The 24943-nt window shown below is 41.6% G+C and overlaps 1 protein-coding gene across 1 annotated transcript in view; it reads left to right on the top strand.

Moving 5' to 3' along the window:
- Positions 1-24567, top strand: part of dcc (DCC netrin 1 receptor) — a 217608-nt gene extending 193041 nt beyond the window's left edge. The window contains exons 27-28 of the mRNA XM_031287325.2: positions 7090-7238; positions 23304-24567. Coding sequence (XP_031143185.2) covers positions 7090-7238; positions 23304-23393 — 239 coding nt within the window. The 3' untranslated portion in view covers positions 23394-24567. The remainder of the gene's footprint in view (positions 1-7089; positions 7239-23303) is intronic.
- Positions 24568-24943: the final 376 nt, after the last annotated feature.

Genomic DNA, 24943 nt, shown 5'->3' with positions numbered 1-24943 from the left:
ATGTGCGGCCTAATGCTGGAAGCTGTAATGGGATTGTCTGACTCAATGTCTGATACTGAGAAAGGACATTTCAGCCACAGCTGGAGGTAGACGCATGGCCAGCTGTGATGGATGTTTTGAAGTGCACGCCTTCATCTCGCCTCGGAGGGGTCACGTTATTACCAATGAAAAGCTTTAAGATAGTTTTAATATATAGTTTTGGTTCAAACAATTGGACAACCACGTAGGAGAGAGGCAGACGTTTTTTTATAGTCATTTTTATAGGGTTGTGACTCTCGGGGGGGGGGGTAGTGCACATAGTTTTTGAAAATAAATAACTATTTAGCAACAGTTAGTAACAATTGAAAATACGGGCAAGGTTGCGCGACTTTGGCTACATTGAACACGTAACGTATGCGGACCGAATGTATCTTTTAACCGGCTACACCTTCAGCGCACACACGGCGTAGGATTGTGTGAGTCACAGGCGAGACGGAGAGCTCTTTTGCTTTGGGATCGTTGTTGTTTGTTCAGTTTTTTGGAGTCGGCACAGAGCTGTGAAAACCTCAATCTACTGTCAGCTGTTATCAGAGGACGCAGAGGAGGGAAACAAAAAATAAAAACAGAAAACTCTCTAAATTAAACTGCCAATCCGCTCATTCACACTCATCAAGTCGTTTCCTGTATATCGGTAGTTTAATTTAATACATATAGACACATTATGATTCACCTTGATCCTCGCGGAGGCCCATTTCTACCAGAAAGGGAAAAAACACGGCAAATAATAAAATTATGAGACAGAGAAAATTGTGAGGTAGGGAGCAGTGTCTTGGTCTTTAGACAAAAATGCTTATTAGTTTTAGTTATATTTTAGTCATTTTATAGTTTTATAGTTTTAGTCAAAGATATTTAAAAACGTGTTATCCCTACCAGACACTAGAAGATAGCAGTACCAGTCGAAAGTTTGAATGGGATTTGATGGGTTTGACTGGTACTGTGTTTCTCACAGCTTTTGCACAAATAAGATAAAGACATCATTTTTTGGAAATAACCTAGAGATACTTTCCCTAAAGTTCTTAAACCCTAACCACTCTAGCCTGTGTGTGCACCTGTCTTCCTGACCAATGAGGGAGCCAGGTGCACAGACAGGTAGACAACAAACACACAGACAGACGGACAGACAGAAAATAAAGAGAAGCTAAAACCGGCAGACAAAGAAACACCAAACATCCGTGTGAAGTGGAGGAGATGTCAGCTCTCTCCCTCCAGAGACACGATGTCTCCTCCGTGACACTTTTCATCTTAAATTGTATTTACTTCAAACCATCCTCAGGATCAATAACCCCGCCCCCTCCACCCTCACCCCCTATCGGTGTAAATCTCTCCATCCTTGCCTTCGAACCCCAGAAACGGAGACAGACACCGTTGATGTGACCCCCCGGCGGGCGTTTCACACCTCCACTCCTGCTTGTCTGGTAAATATATCCACCTCTCTGAGCAGACGAGCTGCCCCCCCCCCCTCCCCCTCCCCTGAGGGTGAGCCAGGCACCGTGAAACTCTCTTTTATGGCTTTCTCCACTGTGGATGTGTAACCTTTGCTTCGGCGCTGTACTGCTGCAGCTCATTGTGTTTTTTTCCACCAAATGTTTTTTTTTTCTCCTGGAGCTCGGCTCGCTTTGGATTCAGTCTGACAGCAGCGTGCTGGGAAGTCATACAAACACATTTGGTTCGGCTTCAATTTGAAATGAAGCTGGCAGCGATTTCTACACCGCATTTACAGACATTCAAGTCACACAAGGTCAGTATAACTGTCTGAGTGAAGTACTGGGACTTAAAGATTCAGACTCAAAGTCTTGAACCACTCTAGTGCCCCCTTGTTAGCAGGGGTTAAAGTGGTATCTGGCAAGTGGGGACACAATCCAGGGGGAAGGGGGCCTGTTAACCACACGAAAATTCAAATTGAATTTAAAGCTTTAGTGCATAACTTTTTGATATTAATGAACGTATGTTACATTCAAGCCGTTGCCAAATTAGTTTCTACAAAGCTAATTAAGACTATCAGCTCCACACAACTCTCTCTGGATTTCTCAGCATGGCTATGTTCAGAAGATTGTGTCGTCGAGTGAAGATAATGACCTCTTCTGAAGAGTCCGTCATGTTTTTTTAATCCTCCATGTCTTCCTTGGCTACAAGCCACTGTATGGAGGAGGGGTGGGGGTGGTGCACGATCACGGAAGGCTTGTGTCATGTGGATGCGCTGCCAGTTTTGTTGTCATTACTTAGAATTCCTCATGGGGGCGACATAAACTACGCACTGTAGCTTTAAAGTGGGATATGGCAGGTGGGGGAACAGCACAAACCAGGGGGAAGTGGGGTGTTAACACCACACCAAAATTCCAATGTCAAATTTGAATTTAACACTAGACTAGGCTATGCTACTTTAATAAAGTCTATACACCAGGGGTCTTCAACGTTGTTTAAGCCAAGGACCCCTTAACTGAATCCGAGACGAATCAGGGACCCCCTACTACATATATTGTATAAAATGAAGTTGCGTATTAAACTGGGCCTACAATAATGTGTAGGGCGGCCTAAAGTCTTTTTACATACCTTTTTAGTGCATAAGCTATTAAAGTAATTGTTATAAATCATGTTTTAATGTTAAACACATGTAAGTACATGAGGCACAGTGAATCCTGATCAACGGTATCTGTGGATCACTACCTTTACGTATAGGCCAGTGTCAATAATGTTTTATTTTTTTCACGAATAAGCTGATTTATATTTGCTAATAATATGTTGGATTCATGTTAAGACATTTTAATTTTCAAAAAAACTCTTTAACTTTTACCTGCAGTAACTCTGAGGACCCCCTAGGGGTCCCGGACCCCATGTTGAAGTGTGTTGTGTTGAATGTGCTCTACACTATACAGCACTTAAAGAAAACTCACTTTTTCACTAATTATTTCCTTCTTCCAAAACAGTCAGGAGTTAAGTGTCATGATCCTGGGTTTTGTTTAGTTTCCTGTTTTATTTTGTAGTATCATTTCTCCTGTGTCATGTTTTGTTTTACTTCCTGCCTTGTGTGTTTTCCCGCCTCTGTGATTGTGTGTGATGTGTCTCACCTGTTCGTCAGCCCTCATGTCACCTTGTCTCTTGTTACTACCCTCGTTACCTTGGGTATTAAGCCTGTGTGCTCCCTTTGTCCCTTGGTTTGGCTTTTCTAGTGTTCCTGGTGTTTTCCTGTTTTTTCCTGAGCTTTCCTGTTTTTAAGTTTACCCGCCTACCTCTGGACACTTTTCGTTGTCAGCGGTTTTCCTTGAGTTTTTATTAAAACCAAATTAGGACTGGGTGCCAAAATAATCAGAGCATACAAGGCCAAATTGCCTCCTAAGTTACCAACTTGAAAAGGCTATTTTTAAACGGAGTCCGATGCAGTCTGTCCACATAAAAACACACTGTGGCTACATTCACTTCCAGTTAACTTCACGGAGAACAGTGACGGCACTGAGAACAGTATCACCGGTCTGTTTTAACCGAATACCCTCTGGTCCAGCTCAGCTAAAAACACTGGATCTGCAGCACGTTACAGTGTCGCTACCGTTTTATTTTATCACTACCGATCCTGTTTGTAACCGGTAGGCTACCGGCAACGTGATCGTCACCTGTTCAACTAACAGATAGTACGTGACTGTCCTGCTATTTTTACAGACATGAACTCACCTTAGACAGTTGCCTTGTTCATGGACTCACGGCGGTGCAGTGCTGAGAGTGAATAGGGGAAACACTGGAAGGGATATTTGGCATTATTTTAACGCACTGATGTATGAAACTGCCAATCAGATTAATTTACTTGTTATTCATTCATTCTTGTTATCCTGCTTGTAAGGTCATGGACCTGAATCATTCAGATCATTTTGAAAGTCCAAATTTGGATAGTTAGCAAGGCTACCGAAAAGTAGCTTGCGGATGCCCTCAGCTCTCTCTGCTAGTTTGTGAGACGTTAACCAGTAGATGCTAACCAGTAGCATGCTAGCTAGCTGGGAAGCAGTGTTGCCATCGATTGTCAATGAAAAGTAGCAAGGCCTGCTCAAAAAGTTGCTAGATGTCGCTAGATTACATCACATGCTAATTGGCAACATATGACAAAAATGTCAAGATACACTTAATTGACTCAACTAGTTCTATTATCTCATCAATATAGCCTATGTCTAAATCTTCTTTCTAAAACTTTTAGTGTAGGCTGTACAGAATGTGGAACTGAAGTGTTATGAATAGAGAGGATCAGACACAAACTCACTTTCATAAAGTGTGTATTTTAGGAAGGACAAAAACTTAGTCAACTTAAATTTAGAATAAAAACAGTTCACAGACAGAGTTCCACAGACAAACAATGATTGTTTTTTTTAGGTCTCCAAATTTGCTTTCCATTTACATTTCTGTCTGAATATTGGTCAACTCGCCCACTCACTGAACACAGTTTATTATTTTCAAGTTACTGCTAGTGGATTTTCACAGAAATGCACTGAAATCAAGGAAACAGTGGGAGAAGTAGTAGACAGGATTTGTAGTTCATAAACTAAAACATTTCTTATTATTTCAGGTATCACCAGATGAAATCATATAATTGTCATAGAGTAATCAGTCTATATTACATACTACATCCGCGTATACAGTATATAATTATGCAAGTGTACAGGTAAACCACAGGGAAGGATTTATCTCTGTAGGGGAAGCATTGCTGTAATGGAAGTATTTATAGTGTGTCTTCATTGTTCTCAGCTGGAAACCTAAGATGGATTTTTTTTTTTTCATGCTGTTTAGCAAAGCATGAGTACGATTAAACAGTTTGAAATACATCTGTATTCTCAGCATGACCACGAAGCAGACTGTTTCTGCTCACTGGTAAAAAAGAGAAATCTAATTCAAATCTAGCCTAGGCCCCCAGGAAGGGCCCCAAGCTTTGAAGCCAATTGCTGTAATGGCCAAACAGTGGAATTGCAACTTTCAACTTCCTGCAAAACTTTTCCCATACACTTATATAGCAAAACAGACATCTGTACACCAGTGGATAGTTTTATTTGAGCGTCACAATTATCACATCAGAATTTGATCCATTAGGTACGATAACATTTGGAAAGTCTAGAAGAGCTGCACGATTAAATAGTTTTATTCCCCTTCATGTTAACCGGAGCGCTAAATCAGAAGTAGCCGGCTCAGCCAGCGGAAGTCTCTAGTGCGGTAGTCTATATTGACGACGTTTCCTTTCCAGGATTGTTCCGGTGCTAGATGTCCGTCCCCTTCCTCTTTCTTTGTGTTGGCGTTCTAAACTCCGGTGGATTTCTGAGGACTATGGTTAACTGCTCCTCAGATCTCTGCAGGGTAAATCCAGACAGCTAGCTAGACTATCTGTCCAATCTGAGTTTTCTGTTGCACAACTAAAACTACTTTTGAACGTACACGTTCGACCAAAACAAGTTCCTTCCCGAGGCTATTTTGCAGAAGCACCGTTGCTCCGTCCAGTGCTTAGCGCTGCCCAAGACGATTGTGATTGGTTTAAAGAAATGCCAATAAACCAGAGCATATTTTTCTCCTATCCTGGAATGCTGTGTGGACTAGCCAGACCCTCCTCCGCAGTACTGTGGAGGAAGGTCTAGCAATGTTACACTATTAGTGCGCCCGCTCAATGGGTCACACAGTGCGGAAGCAGCTTGGAACATCCCGGTAATTTTAGACGTGGTAGTTGAACTTTTTTGGCTTCATGCACCCTAGCCTTGAAATTCAATAAAATATTCAACAGATTTTGTCGTTAGGTTAAGAGATCTTGTTGTGAGCAATGTTTCCTTTTGTGTAGTGTCTGCAGACAATGGATTTTATACTGCTGGCAAAGTTGTCTTTTCTTTGACAGTTTGGAAGTCATTTTTCCGTGCCGTGAAGACTGTTGATGTTTAAGGCAGTTCAAATCCAACTGTTTTATGTTCTCTGGTGTAATCCACTGCTATCGAGGCTGTTCCAGGTGTTTTGTTTCGCGGGGAGGAGATTGGATGTTTATTGATCATGAAGTGAAGGAGTGAAGTGCAAAAAAAGAGGGCGGGGATTGTGGGTAGCAGAAGCCTGAGGATGTGTTCAGACAACACAAGGCTGTTCAGGGAATTAGGGAGGAGGGGAAAAAAGAATACATCGCTCTTTTGTCTCCAATTTTTCCTCTTCCAAGTTGTTTCTCTTTCACTTTCTTTCTCGCTTTGTAAAGAGGCATCCTTAAATTTGACTCCCTGAATGTATTTGTATCGTGGAGACAACACAATTGAATGTCTTTATTGATTTATTTTCTGTTTCATTCATGTGTGTGTTTTGTTGCATGGATGTGTGTTCTCCTCTGTGTCTGGTCAATTTGTTTCCTTGTTGGTCTGGCCATTTTCTCCTTTGTTTGCATTTTGATAATAGTAATTTAGTGAAATGATGAAGAAAATGATGGAGAGACAAATGGGTGGCAAAATTACTAGATGATAGAATAGTTGAATGGATGCTAAATTAACAATGTGAATTGGAAAATGCTGGCTGGCTTGCTGGCTGGCTCAGGCCCCAGATCTGTTTCCTGTTCAATGGTTCGCTTAGTTGCATGAGAACTTGTCAGTCAATATGTGTTATCAGATCAAACTGTTCCTGTCAGTGTCCACATGGACGTCAATATTAAATAGCAGCTTTCAGGAAACAAGTCTTTCCGTTGCCATTGTTAGCGGACAGTGTCTGGAGGGCGATTGCACCAGGCAACCAGATTTGAAATTGAGGGTTTCAAACTTGAAAATTGAGATAGTGCTCAAAAGAAAAATCACCCGTTACGCTCGTCTTTTGGTCTATGAAATGATCAGTTACACTCACTATGTCTCTGAAATACAGTTTCACTCACAGTTATGTCCTGGCTGACTGAATTTTTTCTGAGCTAACTTTCTTTCAAGTCTCGATTTGCAGCTTAGTTACAAGTCCAAGTTTGAAGTTCTACGGTTTACGAGAACACCAAATGTCAAAAACAAAGCAGTGAGCACCATATTATTTTCTGGTCTAAACTGTCTATATAATCTTAGAAACCAGAACTCTTTCTTTCTTGCCCAGGTGCGAGCCTTCCGAAGCCCCAAGTGAAGACGGCCTCTCTGGGTCAGGCCGGTAAGGCTCGCTCCCCTCTGCTGCCCGTCTCAGTCCCTACAGCGCCGGACCTACTGGAGGAGGGGGGAACAAAACCTGCAGAGGATTCAGCTGCCAACGTAAGTCTGCATGGAGAGAATGTTGTAGGACGTGTTGGTGATTTAATTTTACACAACAGGTACATCGCTGTGCCCAAGAGTGTCCATGTCAAACATGATCATTGTTGGAATCAGTCTTGCATGTCTTAATGTACATTTCAGTTTATAGCACCTTAAAGCAAACACAATATAGACCTTTTCACAGTTGTAAACATAAGCATTCTAAATGGACCCAAGTTGATTTCCTGTTGCAGTGTATTATCAGAATCAGAATCAGCTTTATTTGTCAGGGATAAGCACACATACAAGGAATTTTGCTTTGGATTATACATGTGAATGTGAATGGCATCAACCTCACAGGAAATTAACAAGGGGCCAGGCTGTTGCCTAGCAATGGAATTCCATTGGAAATCAGAATCAGAATCAGTTTTATTGGCCAAGTATACTTAGATACACAAGGAATTTGACTTCGGTAGGTGTTAACTCTCTATACATTCAACAAATAGATGTGGTAGTAAACATTCAGTAGACAGATAGAATATAGACACATACTGTACAATAGAGACAACAATATACAGTACATATAGGCACATATCACCATAATATACAAATTACAAATATACAAATCAGACATAATAAATTAGACAAGTACACATGGAGGTCTACAAAAGGTCTATAACTTCCCAAAGCTTGGGTTTAAAGGATGCCTAGTCTCGCATTGCCAGACCAGGGTTTCCGCGGGGTCTTAAAAAGTCTACAATTTCAAGCTTTTAGGCCTTAAAAAGTCTTAAATTCGCTGAAGTTAGATCATTTTAAACAGGTATTTATTTTCCTACGTCCATGTAACGCTACCTCTGTAGCAGTGCTTTATAATGGATTTTTTTTATTCCGTGGTGTTGTAGTTCTTTCTTTTGCTGGTCCAAATATAATTCACTGTATATTTACCGACTATTATATCTCTGTTTCGCTTTTCTTCAATTTGAATACATTTATTTACTTTGCAAGTCATTTTGTTGTACTTTTATGTTGTGATATAGGTCTTACTTTTCATTTATAATGGTCTTAAAATGGTCTTAAAAAGTCTTAAATTTGACTTTGGTTAAACCTGCAGAAACCCTGCAGACCTAGAGCTGGGCAAAAGGGACGATATTTTTGACCAAATACATCAATGTCGATATTGCGGCGATATTGTAGGATTGACTATCGGTGCCTTCACAAAATATTTACACAATGAGATTTGTGATAAATAATCATCAATTATAACAGAACAGCTAGAACAGTCTGACAATTCAAAAAATTACACCATTATACTGTAATGCAGCCTTTAAAACCAGATAAAGACAATACTTATATCATATCACGATAAAACAAAATCCAAAATTTAAGACGATATCTAGCCTCATATATTGATATAATATTGATATTTTGCCCAGCCCTAGCCAGACCTATCTCCACAGTGCTGTGTCAGCGATGGAATAAGGTCTGGCTCCACCACCTATCTATTCTGGGATAGGGGGAAATAAAAGCACTGGCTTGTTTGTATTTCTTTAAACCAATCACAACCCTCCTGTGTAGCGCTAAGGGGCGATAGCAAGAGGGGAGGGACAACGCCTGATGTCTGGCTTAATCCCAGCAAAGTACATCCGTTCAACTAGACTAAACTCAACTATATTCCTTTTTAAACTTGATAAATCATCTAATTAGTCAAATCTAAAAATATATCCAGTAAAGACGTAAAACGGGAAAATAGAGAGAAAAGCAGGTGGAGGGTGGAACGTACAGACTGATGAAGAGAGAGGTAGTGAGGAGGGTACACACACACACAAACACACACACACACACACACACACACCTGCTCAGCTCACACTACACCTTTTTCCTTCTCTTTCAGCTGTCGAATAAAACCAAGTTCATTAGTGACTGAGACTGAGGAGAGGAAGGGGGGGTGGTGGGATGAGGAGTGTGAGTTATTGTGTACGTTTCTGAGTCGGAGTAACAAATGTACTTCCTTCATGATTTTAACATGCTTTCTTGTGATTAACAAGTTTTATTTTTTAACCACATACACAACATACAACTCGCAACATGAACACATCTCCCCCCCCCCCCCCCCATCATCACCACCCACCCAGACAAAAATCAAGAAAAGTAGACAGTACAATATTCAAGACATTCAACAAAATAATAACAAAATACACAATAAACCATACAAATAAATAAACATACTGTATGTATAAGTGACAACACCATAAGCCCATCATACACGTCTCTCCCCAGCACAAAGCTTCTTAGGAGCCCACCAGAACTTTCCCCATTTTCTAGTGTAGACATCCAATCTGGCAAACAGTTTATATGACATCTTTCCAAACGCCGCAATCTCACAAGCCCACTCCTGGATTGACGGCACCCCTTCATTCTTCTATCCTCTTAAAATAATCTGTCTGGCTATCCTTAAAGGTGCTCTACGCGATGGGTGCAGGGTGACGTTACTTCTACGTTACTTGACGTTCAAAGTATTTTCAAACAAAACGAGACTAGCTTGCCCCTCCCTCCTCCTCATCCCGTCCCCTCCCCCTCCCTTCCGTGCTTCCATGCACTAACCCCCCCAACCCCCACCCCCAAATCCTTCTTGTCGGTTATTGGCTGGAACACTGTTTGTTAGGTTTGGTGGTGCAGGTTGGCCAGTTTGTTTTTGTTGGCGTTTGTGTAGCCTAGGCTGTCTACAGAGACCGCGTTTTTTTACAGTGTGTTCAGGGGACAGGCAGCTAGCAGATAGTGAGGAGATGTTTGCTGTATGTGACAAAAATTGTTGTAGCCTAAACGCGTGACATCGCTTAGAGCACCTTTAAACTAGTCTGGACCCAGTTTATGTGTTTATCCAACCCGCTTAGGATTGACCCATCTATGATTTACATATGATATGATAACATGCTTGAATGACGATAAAAAATTTGAATCTGAAGAGGGGAGAGGAGCCGTAAAGGACAACGAAGAAGGATAAGGAGGAGAGGGAAAGGTAGTAAGAGACTAGGAAGAAGAGGTGGTGGGAAAGGAATGGGAGAAGGGGGGTATAGAAGAAAAGAGGAAGATGAGGAGGGGGAAGGAGGTAGAAGAGGGGGATAGGAAAAAGAGGAAAGGTTAAGAAGAAAATCTGCAGGAAAAAAGGGAAGGAAGAAGATAAGGAGAGGAAGAGGAAGAGGAGGAGGAGCAATGGAAATAGGGGACAAGGAGGAGGAGAGACAAATAGGAGGCAGAAGGAAGGGAAACATTGGAGAAGAGGAGGGTGAGGAAAAAAATTAAAACACCAAAGGGTGAGCAAGGAGAGGTGCAGACTGGAAAATTGGAAAATAAAAAGAAGTCTGAGAGATGCGGAGGAGGGAGGAGAGGAAGGAGGGAGGGGAGCCAGAGGATGACAAGCAGAAGAGATAAATGACAGAAGATGATGATGTGGAGGGACGCCGGACGTTGGCACTTGTTAAATATTCATACGTGACTCAATGACAATAGGACAGGAGGAGCCGTCGCCACGGCAACGAGAAGAGAGGAGAGGACAGAGGAGGAAAGGAATAGAGGAGAGAGAGAGGAGAGGAAGGAAATGTAGGGCTGGGTATCGTTCAAAGATTTTCGATACCAATACCAGTACCGGGACTTTGATACCGGTTCCTAAACCATTTTCGACTTTTTTTTATACCAATTTTACTCTATGACGCGTAACGTTAGACAGCCAATCACAGACATTATTAGATCTTGGTAAAAGCGTGCTGATTGGCTCACTGACCATGATGAGAGGTACTCCTTAGGTATAGAAATTGGGTATTGAATGACGAGGCATTTTTCAATCCTCGATACTTTAGAGGCAATTTGGTCAGTGCTGTGGGTACGTGATCTGTGCTGCCTGCACGATCCGACACGCGCATGCGCAAGATAGAGCGCATGCGCAAGATAGATCGGGCCCAAAGAAATCGAGCCCGGGGATGGCGTCTTTTGTCCCGCGTGTGGGGCTTTGTTTCCCGGGGATGGCGTGGCGTTTTGTCCCGTGTGTTATTGTGGCGCGTCCCGCAGCCGTCTCCCGGCGCATAAGGCGCCCTTTCCCCGTTGGGTTTCTCCTAAACCCAACCTCCGCCATCCCGTTATTGTGGAGCGTCCCCAGCAGGCCACCTCGCGGCCGCTTCCCAGCTTGTAGAACATCATTTTCGGGCGTATCCCAGCCGTCTCCCGGCGTTTATTGTGGCGCGTCCCCAGCGGGCCGCCTCCCGGCTTATGGAGCATCATTTTCGGCCGTTTCCCAGCCGTCTCCTGGCGTCCTTTCCCCGAGAAAATAACGTGACATTTACACGTAAAAAACGAGAAAAACGTCCCTGTGAACATGAATCAATGGATTCAAATAACGTGGCATTTACACAAACTGCCGTGAGACTGGGTTGAAACATCACAACATCCCTACACTACATGTCACAAAAATAACAATGTAGCCAAGGCGTAGGTACACGGACGTTGATATGCGGTTTTGGATCAGTGACAATAATTAATTAATTTAAATATATTTATCAAACAGACCCAGTGAACTGCATAATGAATAACATACTGTAGACCGTCAAGTGTTTCAACGCATGCGTGATACAAATAGTGTAGGGAAACCGTCACGTTTTTTACTACATATTTATGCACATGCACATATCGCGTACCGACAGGTGCCTACAAAAGTGTGGAATTCGGTACCCAGCCCTAAGGAAATGAGACAAAAGAGAGGACGGGAGAAGGGGGAAATAAAGAACAAAGAAAGAGAGTAGAGGAGCAAGGTGTTGTTGTAGCAACAGGGAGGGAGGGATGATTCCGGAGGAAGAAAGATGGAGGGAAAGAGATGGGAGAAGAAAAGGGGAGGAGGGCAGGAGGAGAGGGCAGTCTTGACAACTGGATGAGAGGGAAGGAGAGACGAGGAGGAGGAAGAGAAAAGAAAAGAAGTATAGATGGGGGGGGGGAGGAAAGAAAGGGGGATGGGAGAGAGATAGAGAAGATGAGAAGCAGTGAGACGAAGAAAATCAGGGGGAGGAGCGATAAAACTGAGGAGGAGGAGTGGAACAAACGAGATGGAAGAGAGGAGAGAGGGGAGAGGGAGGGGAGGTGTTAAAGGTCAACAGGTCTTTCTCTTCATCTGCTGTTCTATCTCTGTAATTGATCTAGTCTTTTCCCATCAGCCCCCTGGCCTATCACACACACACACACACACACACACACACACACACACACACACACACACACACACACACAGCTAGTTAATAGACTGTGACAATTGGAGTGAAAAATGTAAGTACAACGCAACGGTGCTTTTATTATGTTGTAACATAAGTGACTTATTTAAAGAGTGATATGGATAAAATATATGCAACTCAAATGGGAATATATAGCGCATTTGTTTGGAACTATTTTCAGCAGCGGATTTATTTGGCGCTCCAGTGAGTATTTGTGGCAGCTGGATGGTGTGTTTGGGATTGAGTCAAAATAAACTACAGTGTGTGTGTGTGTGTGTGTGTGTGTGTGTGTGTGTGTGTGTTCATGGTATTGAAGGAATCTGTCAGTCAGTGCAACAGTCACTAGGTTTAAATGCACATAATATTCCGTTTTTTGCCGATATTGCGACAATATTGTTGTATATATTATATTATATAATATATATTATATATAATATATTATTGACTGATATTTACAAGGCTAATGAAAGTGAATATTCCACTAGTGTTACCGTTTACAAGTAGCCCTGCAAAAAAGGATTTTTTTCAAGCTTCCCTGTTTCATTCTTTCAACCACCGTCTTGAAAAGGTTGGTGTTTCCATGTTTGCGCATGTTCAAAAACCTGTTGATATATAAGTCTTTGATAATGTTTAAAAGTGGCTGTGTTTCTCCCTTTTATTTTGGGCCTTGTTGGCTAGTTGGTTTGTGTACAACAACCATAGCAATGCAAAGAGCTGACTGTAACCATAAACAGGCAAGAGGCCTTAAACTGCGGCAAAAAGTCAGAATGAGACACATATTCCGAATGCGCTGTATACATGTCCAAAGAATGCCTCTAAAACCTGAATAATACTGGAATATCCCACATCTTAATTGGAAAATGCTGCATTCGGAAAAAAAGGCCTTTTTCGGAATATCCAAATGGAAAATGCTGTTTACATGAGCCGTATCAAATTCGGAATATTGTCATATTCTGAATAATAGTGGAATATCTGTGTGCATGTAAACGTACTCAATGGGGCTCATGTTTTTTGATACACACTAATAAAATGTATTCACTTCACTGTTGGTTTTAGTTTACACGCAGAATTTGTTAATATAAAAAGATATAGAAAGATATAGAATATTACCGACAACGTTTTCCATGGGATTTTATGGCAGTAAGAAAAATATGGAATATCACCAGACTTCAGTTTTAACACTGCTGCTTATTCCTGAACTCTGGAAACTACTGTATGTAGTACTTTGTAATGTTGGCGTTTCAGCAGTGGTTCATTTTAAAGGTGCTCTAAGCGATGTTGGGTGACGTCACTTCTTGTTGACGTTCAAAGTATATCCAAACAAAACGAGGCTAGCTTGCCCCTCCCTCCTCTTCATCCCGTCAACCTCTCCCTCCCTTCCGTGCTTCTGTGCACTAACCCCCCCAACCTCCACCCCCAAATCCGTCTTGTCGGTTATTGGCTGGAACGCTGGAACACTGTTTGTTATGTTTGGTGGTGCAGGTTGGCACAGTTTGTTTTTGGAGCCTGGGCTGTCTACAGAGACCGCGTCTTTTTACAGTGTGTTCAGGGGATAGGCAGCTCGCGGATAGTGAGATGTTTGCTGTATGTGACAAAAAAATGGCCTAAAAAAAAGCGTGACATCGCTTAGAGCACCTTTAAGAAAGCATTTGGAATATGTGGACAGAAAACCTGTAAACAGTTTTTTAGGTGTATCTGTCAGTATGAAAGTGAGTGAGTTCACATGTGCTCTTCTCGCTTTGCTGTGTTGGGATGACTCTCTGACGGATTACAGAGGAGCATGAATCCAGGTCAGCAGGCCGACAGAGATAACAGGATATCAGAGGGAAACACACTGCATCGACGGGGGTTTTATCCCATTGATGAAGAGTTTTCAGACTCGTTTAAACTCTGCTATTACGGGTCAACAAATGAGATCAGGAGGTCACTGGGTTTTCCTATGATTTTTACAGGAACCTTTTTGTCCTCGGAAGATGGAAAATAGCTGGCAGTGTGGGGCTTCTAGATGAGATTTTATGGCCTCATTCAGAGTGAAAGAGGAAGGTCACACTCTGTGTTTATTACACGGATAAAGGACAACCGTACAGGTTCTGTTAAGTCCTTTTTCTTCCTATGATGTGAATCTCCACAGTCTGAGATTTATATCACTGAAAAGCCACACTGGAGTTTCAAACCAAATACACAGAAAAGGACGAGGAAAAGACTTTATACACTACACGTTAATTAGAACAAAAATCTGTAATAAGCAAGATTGTGAATTGTATTTAAAGAAAGATACACCAGCCACCAGAAAGACTGTACTACTGTACGATTAAATTACATTGGCATTGCCAAAGTTGATAGAGGATGAAATAGTATGATAGAAAATAGACAAAAGAGTATAGTAGAATTTGGAAAATTGATCAATGTATTGATAAGCCACTACGAGTAAAATGTTCCACTTACCAAATCTGACATCTGGAGCACATTCAGTGTACGTGTGCCATATTCAGTGTCATTTGGGAGAACTGTTGGTGTAATAGTAAGTGTTGTTCCAATGACACTATACAAAAAAGTAAGTCAATACAATATTTTGGCACCAATTTGGTCTTTCTGGTTTGCAAAACATATGCCTGTAAAGCATCAATGTGTGATATATTTAGCAAGCTTTTAATGGATTATCAATTAAATATGTTTTGACTGTGAAATTATCACCTTACTGTCTTTGTTCACTGGTAAACTGGCTGCTGCTGGTGGATTCAGGATATTTCTTCACTGTCCTGATTGGGCCCCACTGATGTTTTAAACGGGGGAGATATAAAAATCTATAAATGACTGGAGGGTAAGTTGTCCTGAGGGAGAAATCGGTCAAAAGCGGATCCAACATGCCTCTCTCTGGTCAGGTTAAAAGCTTTAACTGGACCAGACTGGTATCTATATTTTAAAATCTAGGTCAGCAGGTTCAAGCCTCTCTGGAGGAAAACATACAGTACATATGCTTGATTTCAAAATAAAAGGATACCATGGAAAGCTGAACATCTGAGAGAGTAGTCAGAATGTAAAGGTCCCATGGCATGAAAATTTCATTTTATGAGTTTTTTTAACATTGATATGAGTTCCCCCAGCATGCCTATGGTCCCCCAGTGGCTAGAAATGGTGATAGGTGTAAACCCAGCCCTGGGTATCCTGCTCTGCCTCAGATGGGCCGATCTGGAATCTTCCCTTTATGACGTCACAAGGGGAAAGGTTACCTCCCCTTTCTCTGTTTTGCCCGCCCAGAGAATTTGGCCCGCCCATGAGAAAGAGAGAGACAACATGGCTTGCAAACAAACGAAGCATGGCAGTTGATCAAGGCCACACCCCCACCATCCACCTTGCCCCCCCTCTCTCCTCCTCAATAGCATTTAAAGCTACAGACACAAAAATGGCACATCCTAAGGAAAGCTCATTGTGGGACTGGCTCTAGTGGCTGTAATTCTGCACCAAGGCTGAATTTCGGGAAAGAGACTTCAGATACAGTATTAGGGGACCACTAAGGTCTATATAAAAGAGACTTCAGATACAGTATTAGGGGACCACTAAGGTCTATATAAAAGAGACTTCAGATACAGTATTAGGGGACCACTAAGGTCTATATAAAAGAGACTTCAGATACAGTATTAGAGGACCACTAAGGCCTATATAAAAGAGACTTCAGATACAGTATTAGGGGACCACTGAGGTCTATATAAAAGAGACTTCAGATACAGTATTAGAGGACCACTAAGGCCTATATAAAAGAGACTTCAGATACAGTATTAGGGGACCACTGAGGTCTATATAAAAGAGACTTCAGATACAGTATTAGGGGACCACTGAGGCCTATATAAAAGAGACTTCAGATACAGTATTAGGGGACCACTGAGGCCTATATAAAAGCATCCAAAAAGCAGCATGCCATAGGACCTTTAAAAATAAAATAAAATGTTAAAAACATAGAATGTGAATGTGACAAATATTGGTCAACTGTTTTCATCGTTGGCTTTTGGCAGATCTACCCTTCACAGGCCGCACAGATTATTATACATTTTATGATAATTTACATTTTCTAATCTTGAGAACACATAAGTAAAGTACAAACCAAGTTTATCAAAATGAATTCACACAGCTTCTCCAATATACATGTATTCATAATTTCATAAAGTATAATTTAATCACTTAGTCATGGGACACACTTTCAAATTTTTTTAAATAAATTACAATATTTGATTCTAAAAGGGGAAATTTCCATTTTTCTGTACAAAACAGCACTCTTTCAACTAGGGCTGTAACTAATGATTATTTTAATTATCATTTAACCTTTTGATTATATTCACAATTAACTGATTTACTTTTAGTCAGAAAAAATGTCTGACACAATTTGCCAGAATCTGAGGTGTGGTCTTGAAATGTCCTGTTTTGTCCAACAGTCAGAAACCCAAAGATATTCCGTTTACAATGATATAACAATAGAAGAAAAAGCAGTACATTGTTTCAATAGAGAAACTGGAACTAGAGAAATTTTGATTAAATTACTGTAACAATTGTTCAATTATCAAAATTGTTGGCTATAAATACACTGTGGATCGACTAATATTAATCAACTCACGCATTTGAGCACTAATAATATCTACTCTTCAAAAAACAAAAATGAAACAGTGGGTCTAAAACGATTAGTCAATCAATCAATTAGTCAAATGACAGAAAAAGAAATCTGCAACTATTTGGAAAATTGATTAACATTAAATTAATATTTTCTATTTCAAATGATAGGATTTTCTGCTTCTCGGTTGTATGTGAAAGTACTGATAATTTTAATTTGTAGTTGTGGTTGGACAACAAGCAGTTTGACGAATTTGTAATGGGTAATTTCTTTACTATTGAAATTATATATCAATTGAATAATCAATGACGAAAATAAATAAGTAAGTGACTTTTCACTGCAGTTCTGCAGTGCTATGAATGCAGGATGAGTGCAGTATAATGAAGGACTCATACCTTGACTCTATACAGTGCTAATACAGTACAAGTACAAGGAGAAGGTTTGGGGCATTGACACAAACCTTTCAATTTAAGTGTGAGAAATATTTCTGTGAGCCTTCATTGGTTTTCCATGGCGTGCTGAGGAGAATATTGAATATATTTTTTTCCAACTGCAAAGACAAACTCTGCATGAAGGCCACGCTCAATAACACACACTGAGAGAGTGTGTAAGGGATGTGCACTTGACTGTCACACACACAAACACAGAGATACAGGCACTTAAGCCAGCCCACTCAGAGGTGACAGTTTGTAAAGCGAACGTGCCATTACACAATCATCACAGATTCTCTGCAGGATTAACGTGAAGCCGTTCCTGTCAGTGTGTCCTGTCCTTTGAGACGCATGCAGACCAATGATTGCAACAACTCTAAAGGTGCAGACACACTAGGCAAACGGCAAAGAACTAGTGGCGACAAAGGCCCACTGTGATGTTGTCTCACAATGCCTCTAGTTTCCTGTGTCTTGGCAAAATAGTTGCACTTGCACTGCAAAGAATAAGGTCCAGGGCCAACTGGCACGTACGTTCTGTGCTTGTGTGAGAGGAAACAACTCTCCAAACAAGCAAGCTGCGGTAATGTATTAGTCATTCAAAAAGGGAAACCGGATATACAAACCGTTGCTATGGTCCCTCTGCCTCACTACCCGCCGGGACAACAGCGGATGCTGGGAGATGGACAATCTAGCTAGCTATCTCCCGGCATACGCTGTCATCCCGGCAGTCATCTATTTTCTCTGTAAAGGAGTCTGTGCGGTGGTAAAACCGAGGTACCGAGCAGGCGGATGGCTGGCTTGTTAGCAAGCTTTATCATTTTACCCACCATTCTTCCATGCCAGGGCTGTGGTCAAAATGACGAAAATGTATAACTAGAGAGACGACCAGATCCAAGAACTTCTATCAGTATATGTTAGAGATGGTCCGATACAATTTTTTCCGTCCCGATTCCGATACCTGAACTGTACCGATCCGATACAAGTGTGTTAAAATATACATATCATTTATTATGTTTAAACAGCTGTATACTACTATCCCTGTATGGATGTGATATGATTGCTATCTTTGTTGTACAGCCTGGCCTCGGGTTAAACTTTTTGTGAAACACGAACAAACACAAACAATGAACGCCATATAACTTTATTTTATTATTCTGTTTGACAGTCAGCCTTAACGGAAAAAGAACATAAATAACTACTTTCAAGTAGATTTTCTTTGGGGCTAAATTACGTGGTATGAAATCGTTGCATAAACTCCAGTACTTGCCGATACCGATACCAACATTTTAGGCCGTATCGGAAGCTTTTCTGATGGTTTAGGAAAAGATGGTGGGTGGGCTTATAAAAGGTAAGTTTCTATGACACGCGGGACAAGAACGGGACAGTTGGGTTTATGAAAAGAAGAACGGGACAGTTGGGTTTAAGAAAAGATGGTGGGTGAGGTTATAAAATTATCGTTATATCGACACACGGAACAAGAACGGGACACGAACCCCGGTCTCCTGGGTGAAAGTCCTGTGTGGTTTGAGCCATTCACCACCCCAACTAACCTCCTTACGCGGCAATTCAGTATTACCCACTACTCGCTACCGTTGTCGTTATTAATACTACATCATCTTAAAGCGCCACAGAGCTGCTGCTCTGCCTGGTGCGTTCCATACACACGCTGAAGGCTGCTTTTTGCATCGTATCTGGCGCTGAGAGGCACTGCCCAAGCGTCAGTATTTTACGAGTTGGGAGTGAGAAAGGGTTGATGTTACATATGCAGAAGAAGCCTAATAAAATAAATGAAAAATAAAAAAGTCGAGCTCAACATAATTTTTAAAACTGACTAACAGCAGCTGACCTGTTGTGACAACAAACCATGCACACTCCTCTCCTGTAGGAGAGTCACCTTCTCTGAACTGCCAACAGTTTGCAACTGTGGTGCCGCTCAGTTTGGCAGCTTCTCAACAGGTGATAAACGAGTGCCGCTCGCTTGCCACTGTCCTGACACTTGCCACAGGCTTGCCACCGCAGCGCCGCCCGCCTGGCAATGTCAGTAATTGCACTCTCTGTCTCTCGTTTGTTACAGAAAACAGGTTTAACAAACTGAGTAGCCAATTTAAACACACTCAATAAAAAGCTAGAACACACGCAGCCTATTTAAAAAGAACTCACTTAAAACTACAGCAGCTGCACCACGACCCTGCTCCCTCAGAAATATTAACATATACTCTCCAATATTATAGGAATTATGTTCCATCAGTGCAACAAATCACATCATGTGTGCAGTGGTATAGACACAAAAAAAAGAACATGCAGAGGTTTTGTTCTACAGTCTGTTATTTCTGTATAGCAAACAATTGAGAGTAGTGCTCCCACTGCCTAGGTAATTGCTGAGGCTCTGCGCTGTACCTGGGTCGGGCTACCTCTGATCATGTGTAGATGGCTTTACCGTTCATCTGGTTCCGCAGCAGAATAAATAGGCTGAATGTCAGGTGGAACATAAGAAAGTCTGGCGAGTTTAATTTACAAACGTAACAAGACACGAATATCTCATATTTTGGCTAAAGTTTTCAGTGAAGTTATTGTAAGTCATAAACTTTTGAAATGTTGGTTCTTCAGTTGCTTCGCTTTCTGTCAACCAGCGGAAATACAGACAGCGCCACTCTGCCATAGCAACCCACTTTGTGGTCGGAGGGTGTATTCTTAAATCCTAAAGTCCTGTTAATCATGCTGTCAACAGGATTCAAGCATTCCGCTGCCACCTACCGTCTACAATTATCAATTGCAGCCCACACTTAATTCCCCGCCTTCCGTCACCGCAGTAAGGCAGCAAGGGCGTCAAATGGAACCTATAACATCTGTAGGCTGAACAGCCAATCAGGTTGATGCCTACCAACAGCTCCGATGTCAATTCAACATGTCAAATGGGCCGTGATTGACTCGGAGGCAAACTGTTATCTAACCTGATGTGACACAGTTTGTGAACATGGATATTATCACTGGCTTTATACTTGATTAAGCCCATAACTATAAATCTTGAGAACTTTGTATTTCTGATCATTCAGATTCACTTCTTATTCTGATTTCCTCCCTTGGGCCGCTATAGGTTTCAGTTCAGTTCAACTTGCACAGACCTGAAACTTCCTGCTGATAGATAATCCATCACTGTCAACATAAAGTCACCTTTTATTTTATTCAGAGATTGAAAAGTCTGCACTGCTCTGCCAGGTAACAATAACTCTGACAGAAATAAAAGCAGACATGAAGGTTATTGTTATGTATTAGGTATCTGAAGAGATCTGTATTTTAAATGAAGGAGTCAGTAAATGCAGAAGAAACACATTAACAAATGGCTAACACTTAATACGGCTGTTACGCCCTGCCCCTGTTTAGGAGTGTCAGAGCACAACATAAAGGAAACGGGAGAGTGAAAATTGAAATCATAACAAAGCAATTTATTGCTTTAATGATACAACCAAGGTTATTTCACAATTTCATCTTAATAACTCTAACGGAAGCTTACCTTCAGGGTGAATCAATGCCAAAATAATAAACAGAAAACCCTAATTCTCCTGACCAAAGTTCTGTCTAAACCTTAATCAAAAGAATCCAAACAAAAATACAGTTTCTAAACCTAACTCCCTAAACTAAAGAAAAACCTGAGAAAACATAGTCAAACTGATATGGTGATTCACTCCTACTGCTTCGTACAAAAATAAAGTTATCTCTTAAATAAAGTTATCTCTAACCGAGGGTCGTAACAACGGCACACAAAAATGTGACTAAGAAACGAATGAAGAATGGTCTGGTACTTATTTGTTCAGACGTCCTTGGGGATCCAGAGGCGTTTTCAGGCCAGATGAAATATATAATCCATCCAGCATGTTCTGGGTCTACCCCTAGGTCTCTTACCAGTTGGAGAAACCCGGAACCTGGAAACCTTGCCACTGAAGAGCTTTTTGACTACCTCAGTGACCTCTTCCAGGAATATGGGTATAGCTTCCCCTCTTTCTTCAAACTCTGCCTCCCCCACGGAGGACATGTTGGTCCGGTTCAGGAGTTCCTCAAAGTGCTCTTTTCACCGCTCAACAATATCCCCAGTCTGGGTCTGCAGTTATCCCCCATTCCTGAACACGAGCGAAGCCCTGCTTTTCCAGAACTTCTTTGAGGCCAACAGAGGTCCTTCTCCATAGCCTCTCCAAACTCCTCCAACACCCAGGTTTTTGTTTTGGCGACCATCGTAGCTGCAGCCCTTCTGGCCCCCCGGAACTGTCTGCTGCTTCAGGAGACCTCTGGGCCAACCAAGCCTGGAAGGCCTGCGTCTTCAGCTTGACGGCCCAGCACAGCAACCTTCTGACTACAAGTCCTAGCAGCCGCCTCAAGAATGGAGCTTTAAAACATGTCACAACCTCCCCTGGGATGCCCAAATTAATGATCATTAATATGTTGTTCCTGAATAACAGGTTGATGGAGAATGATGATGTTTCTGATTTGTTCCTCCAACTCTGCAGTAACCATGTCATAACAATAAACTGTAGGGTTCAGGGGGATGACAGTAAGCACTGATATAGTTATTGATAGGTCAAAAGACATCTAGATGTCTCAGTTAAACCCAAGCCAAATTGATTAAGATGTGAAAGCAAGAAACATTCAGGTTACACATCCAGGCTGTGCCTGAATCAGAATTGTCCAAGTCAACTCTGTGTGGGCAAATGCCTCACATTCAGGGTGTACATGTCAAGTCTCACATTCTACCTGTAAGACCTCCCTTTTAGTACCTTTGATCATCTGTGATGGATGAGAAGTGTAATAGTTAAGTAACTCAACCCTAAAGCACAGTGGAGCATCTCTCCTGCATGTCTGCATGCAGCACTGGCAGTCACATTGGACAGTAGTAGAAGAAGTGCTGCTGGAACATGAGGTTTGAATCGGAAGATTCTTGAAAGATAAATTCAATTCAATTCAATTTCAATTCAATTTTATTTATAGTATTAAATCATAACAGGAGTTCTCTCGAGACACTTTACAGATAGAGTAGGTCTAGACCACACTCTATAGTTTACAATTCTAGTAATTCCCCCAAGAGCAAGCATTTAGTGCGACAGTGGTGAGGAAAAACTCCCTTTTAGGAAGAAACCTCGGCAGACCCAAGCTCTTGGTAGGCGGTATCTGATGGTGCCGGTTGGAGATGTGATGAACACTGGCAATAATAGTCACAATAAAGATAATGAGACAGTGACTATAAATGGTAGTCGTAGTAGTTCATGGCATAGCAGGGCACTGCAGGGCGTTACAGGATGTTTAGGGGGGAGCCCTACATAAAACCAGTGTTTCAGCAGCATTTTAATTACTGTATTTCAGCGTGTAGTTAGGACCTGCTTCACATTGATATATAGTAATTGAAATGCTGTTTAAACAATGTTACCTAAACATCTAAATTAAAATCAGTTTTCAACTAAATGTATGTCTTCTGACCTGCAAATTACCAAAAAGGAGACATTTTTCAAATGCTTATTGTGTTCAGCATTAAGTGGTTAGTTCAGTAGTTTAGTCAGTAGTTGCTGCAGTAGTTGAGTTTCACTCCTACGGTTCGATTCTGACCTTAACCTAACAGACAACAGCCTCAGTGTTTTGCCTTGGCAAATGGTGGGAAGGCTGTTATTGTGAAGCAAGAGGTAATATCAGCTTTGTCACAGATGTTGTCAACCAACTGCTAAGTTCTTGATCTATAGAGTTACCACAGCGACCTTCAAGCAGGTTTTTATGAAGCTCACAGTTGTGTAACCTGCTCTATTCTTTGTTTTTTCTTGTCTTTCAGGTTTATGAGCAGGACGACCTTTCAGAGCAGATGGCCAGTCTAGAAGGCCTGATGAAGCAGCTCAACGCCATTACCGGCTCCGCCTTCTAACCCCTGACACCGGCCAAGCCCAGCCCTCAGCCTTGGTCCAGTCTGGAAACCTTCTTCAAGCCTTGATGTCACCTGCTGTCCATATGCAACAGGTCAATCTGAGTTTGAAGACGCCTCTTTGGAATCAGACCTACATTTGTGCTGGGTTGAGTTTGTTTGGTTTCTACTGGTCTCAGGTAGTGTCTACTATTTGGGACCGGGATAGCATAGAAGGGAATTAAACTCTAAGAACAGGACAAGGGTGGAGGGGCTTCTTTAGGAGTTCAAACTGAAACCCCTCTAGACTCTTCAACCTCAAACACAAAACTAGAAAAACCCAATGCCTAGCGCCTCAGCTTAATGACACAAGATGATGGGATAATCACAAAAAAAGAAGACAAAGTTATAAGATCCCTCCTGTTTCTCTTCTTTGTGGTATTTATTAGCGTCCTCGCTGAGTTATCCACAACTCAGTAACTGTGACTGTAGCTCATTTATTTTTCATGATCGCTGTTGGAAGTATTCCTTTTGTCTTTTGGTTTTTGTTTGGGTATTCCAGCTTTGTGCAGTTATAAGGATGTGTATATGGTTTGAAGTGCCAACAGAACCTACAGTAAGAAATAGAAAACACATCCTCAACCACCAAAGTTTCATCAAAACATTCTTTTTCTTACCTGGATCGGAGGTCGCCTGTTGTGGTGACGCAAGGTGATCCTCTCTGGCATTTCATGCCTACTTTTCCGAACAAAACAGCTTTCAACTTTCACTCAGAACCCATGCAACACTTTCACCTCTGGATTCTGAGGTTTCAAAAAACAAAAGGGATTAAGACTGATTTTGGCCGGTTCGAAACAAGTGTGAGAACCTACTAGACCGATCTGAATCGCCTGGATCGGATCCAGCTGACTACTCTTACAGGACTGTATAGACTCCCACAGTCTGTTGCTGCTCTTGATCAAGCCTTTACTCTCCCTAACCCAGACATACTCCAATCTTTACCTACAAGGACTTGTGTCGTTGCCAAATTCTCATCTTGAAAAACTTATTGTAGCCTTCTTTGTTTTTGCTCCTTGTTCAAGTCTGCCTCAGTCTCAACCATGGCCTGGAAGTCAATGAAAAGCAGTAAAATAATCCATGTGGAACACATGTTATAAGAAATCTGGATTTGGATCGGTAGGACCCATCCCATCCTGGACAAATGAAGATTGACTTGATATGGTATATGGTGATATGTCCTTTTGAGAAACGTGTTAATTCAAGTTTGGTCTTAACCCCTCATTCCCAATTTGTCACGTTGCACTGTATGTACGTCACATTCAGTGCATCGCGTCACCCCCTGCTGGTTGGAGTATTGAAGACTGATCACAGTCTGCAAAATGAAGACTACGTTGTTGGCTTTCAGGACACCTGTTCACGTGTTCACAAAAGACTACAGTTACATTTTTGAGGCATAGTCACTGAAGCAAGGTTATAGTAAAAAATTATTCGGAGCACTGGCAGAACACATGCTGTTATTGTGCTATTGCTATTGAATTAACTGTTATCTCTGGATCACAATCTCAATTATAAGA

This window comes from Sander lucioperca, chromosome 14, assembly GCF_008315115.2.
Source record: "Sander lucioperca isolate FBNREF2018 chromosome 14, SLUC_FBN_1.2, whole genome shotgun sequence".
In the NCBI taxonomy this organism is placed as follows: domain Eukaryota; kingdom Metazoa; phylum Chordata; class Actinopteri; order Perciformes; family Percidae; genus Sander; species Sander lucioperca.
Note: the sequence above shows the minus strand (reverse complement) of the source record. Positions and strands in the feature narration are given on the sequence as shown.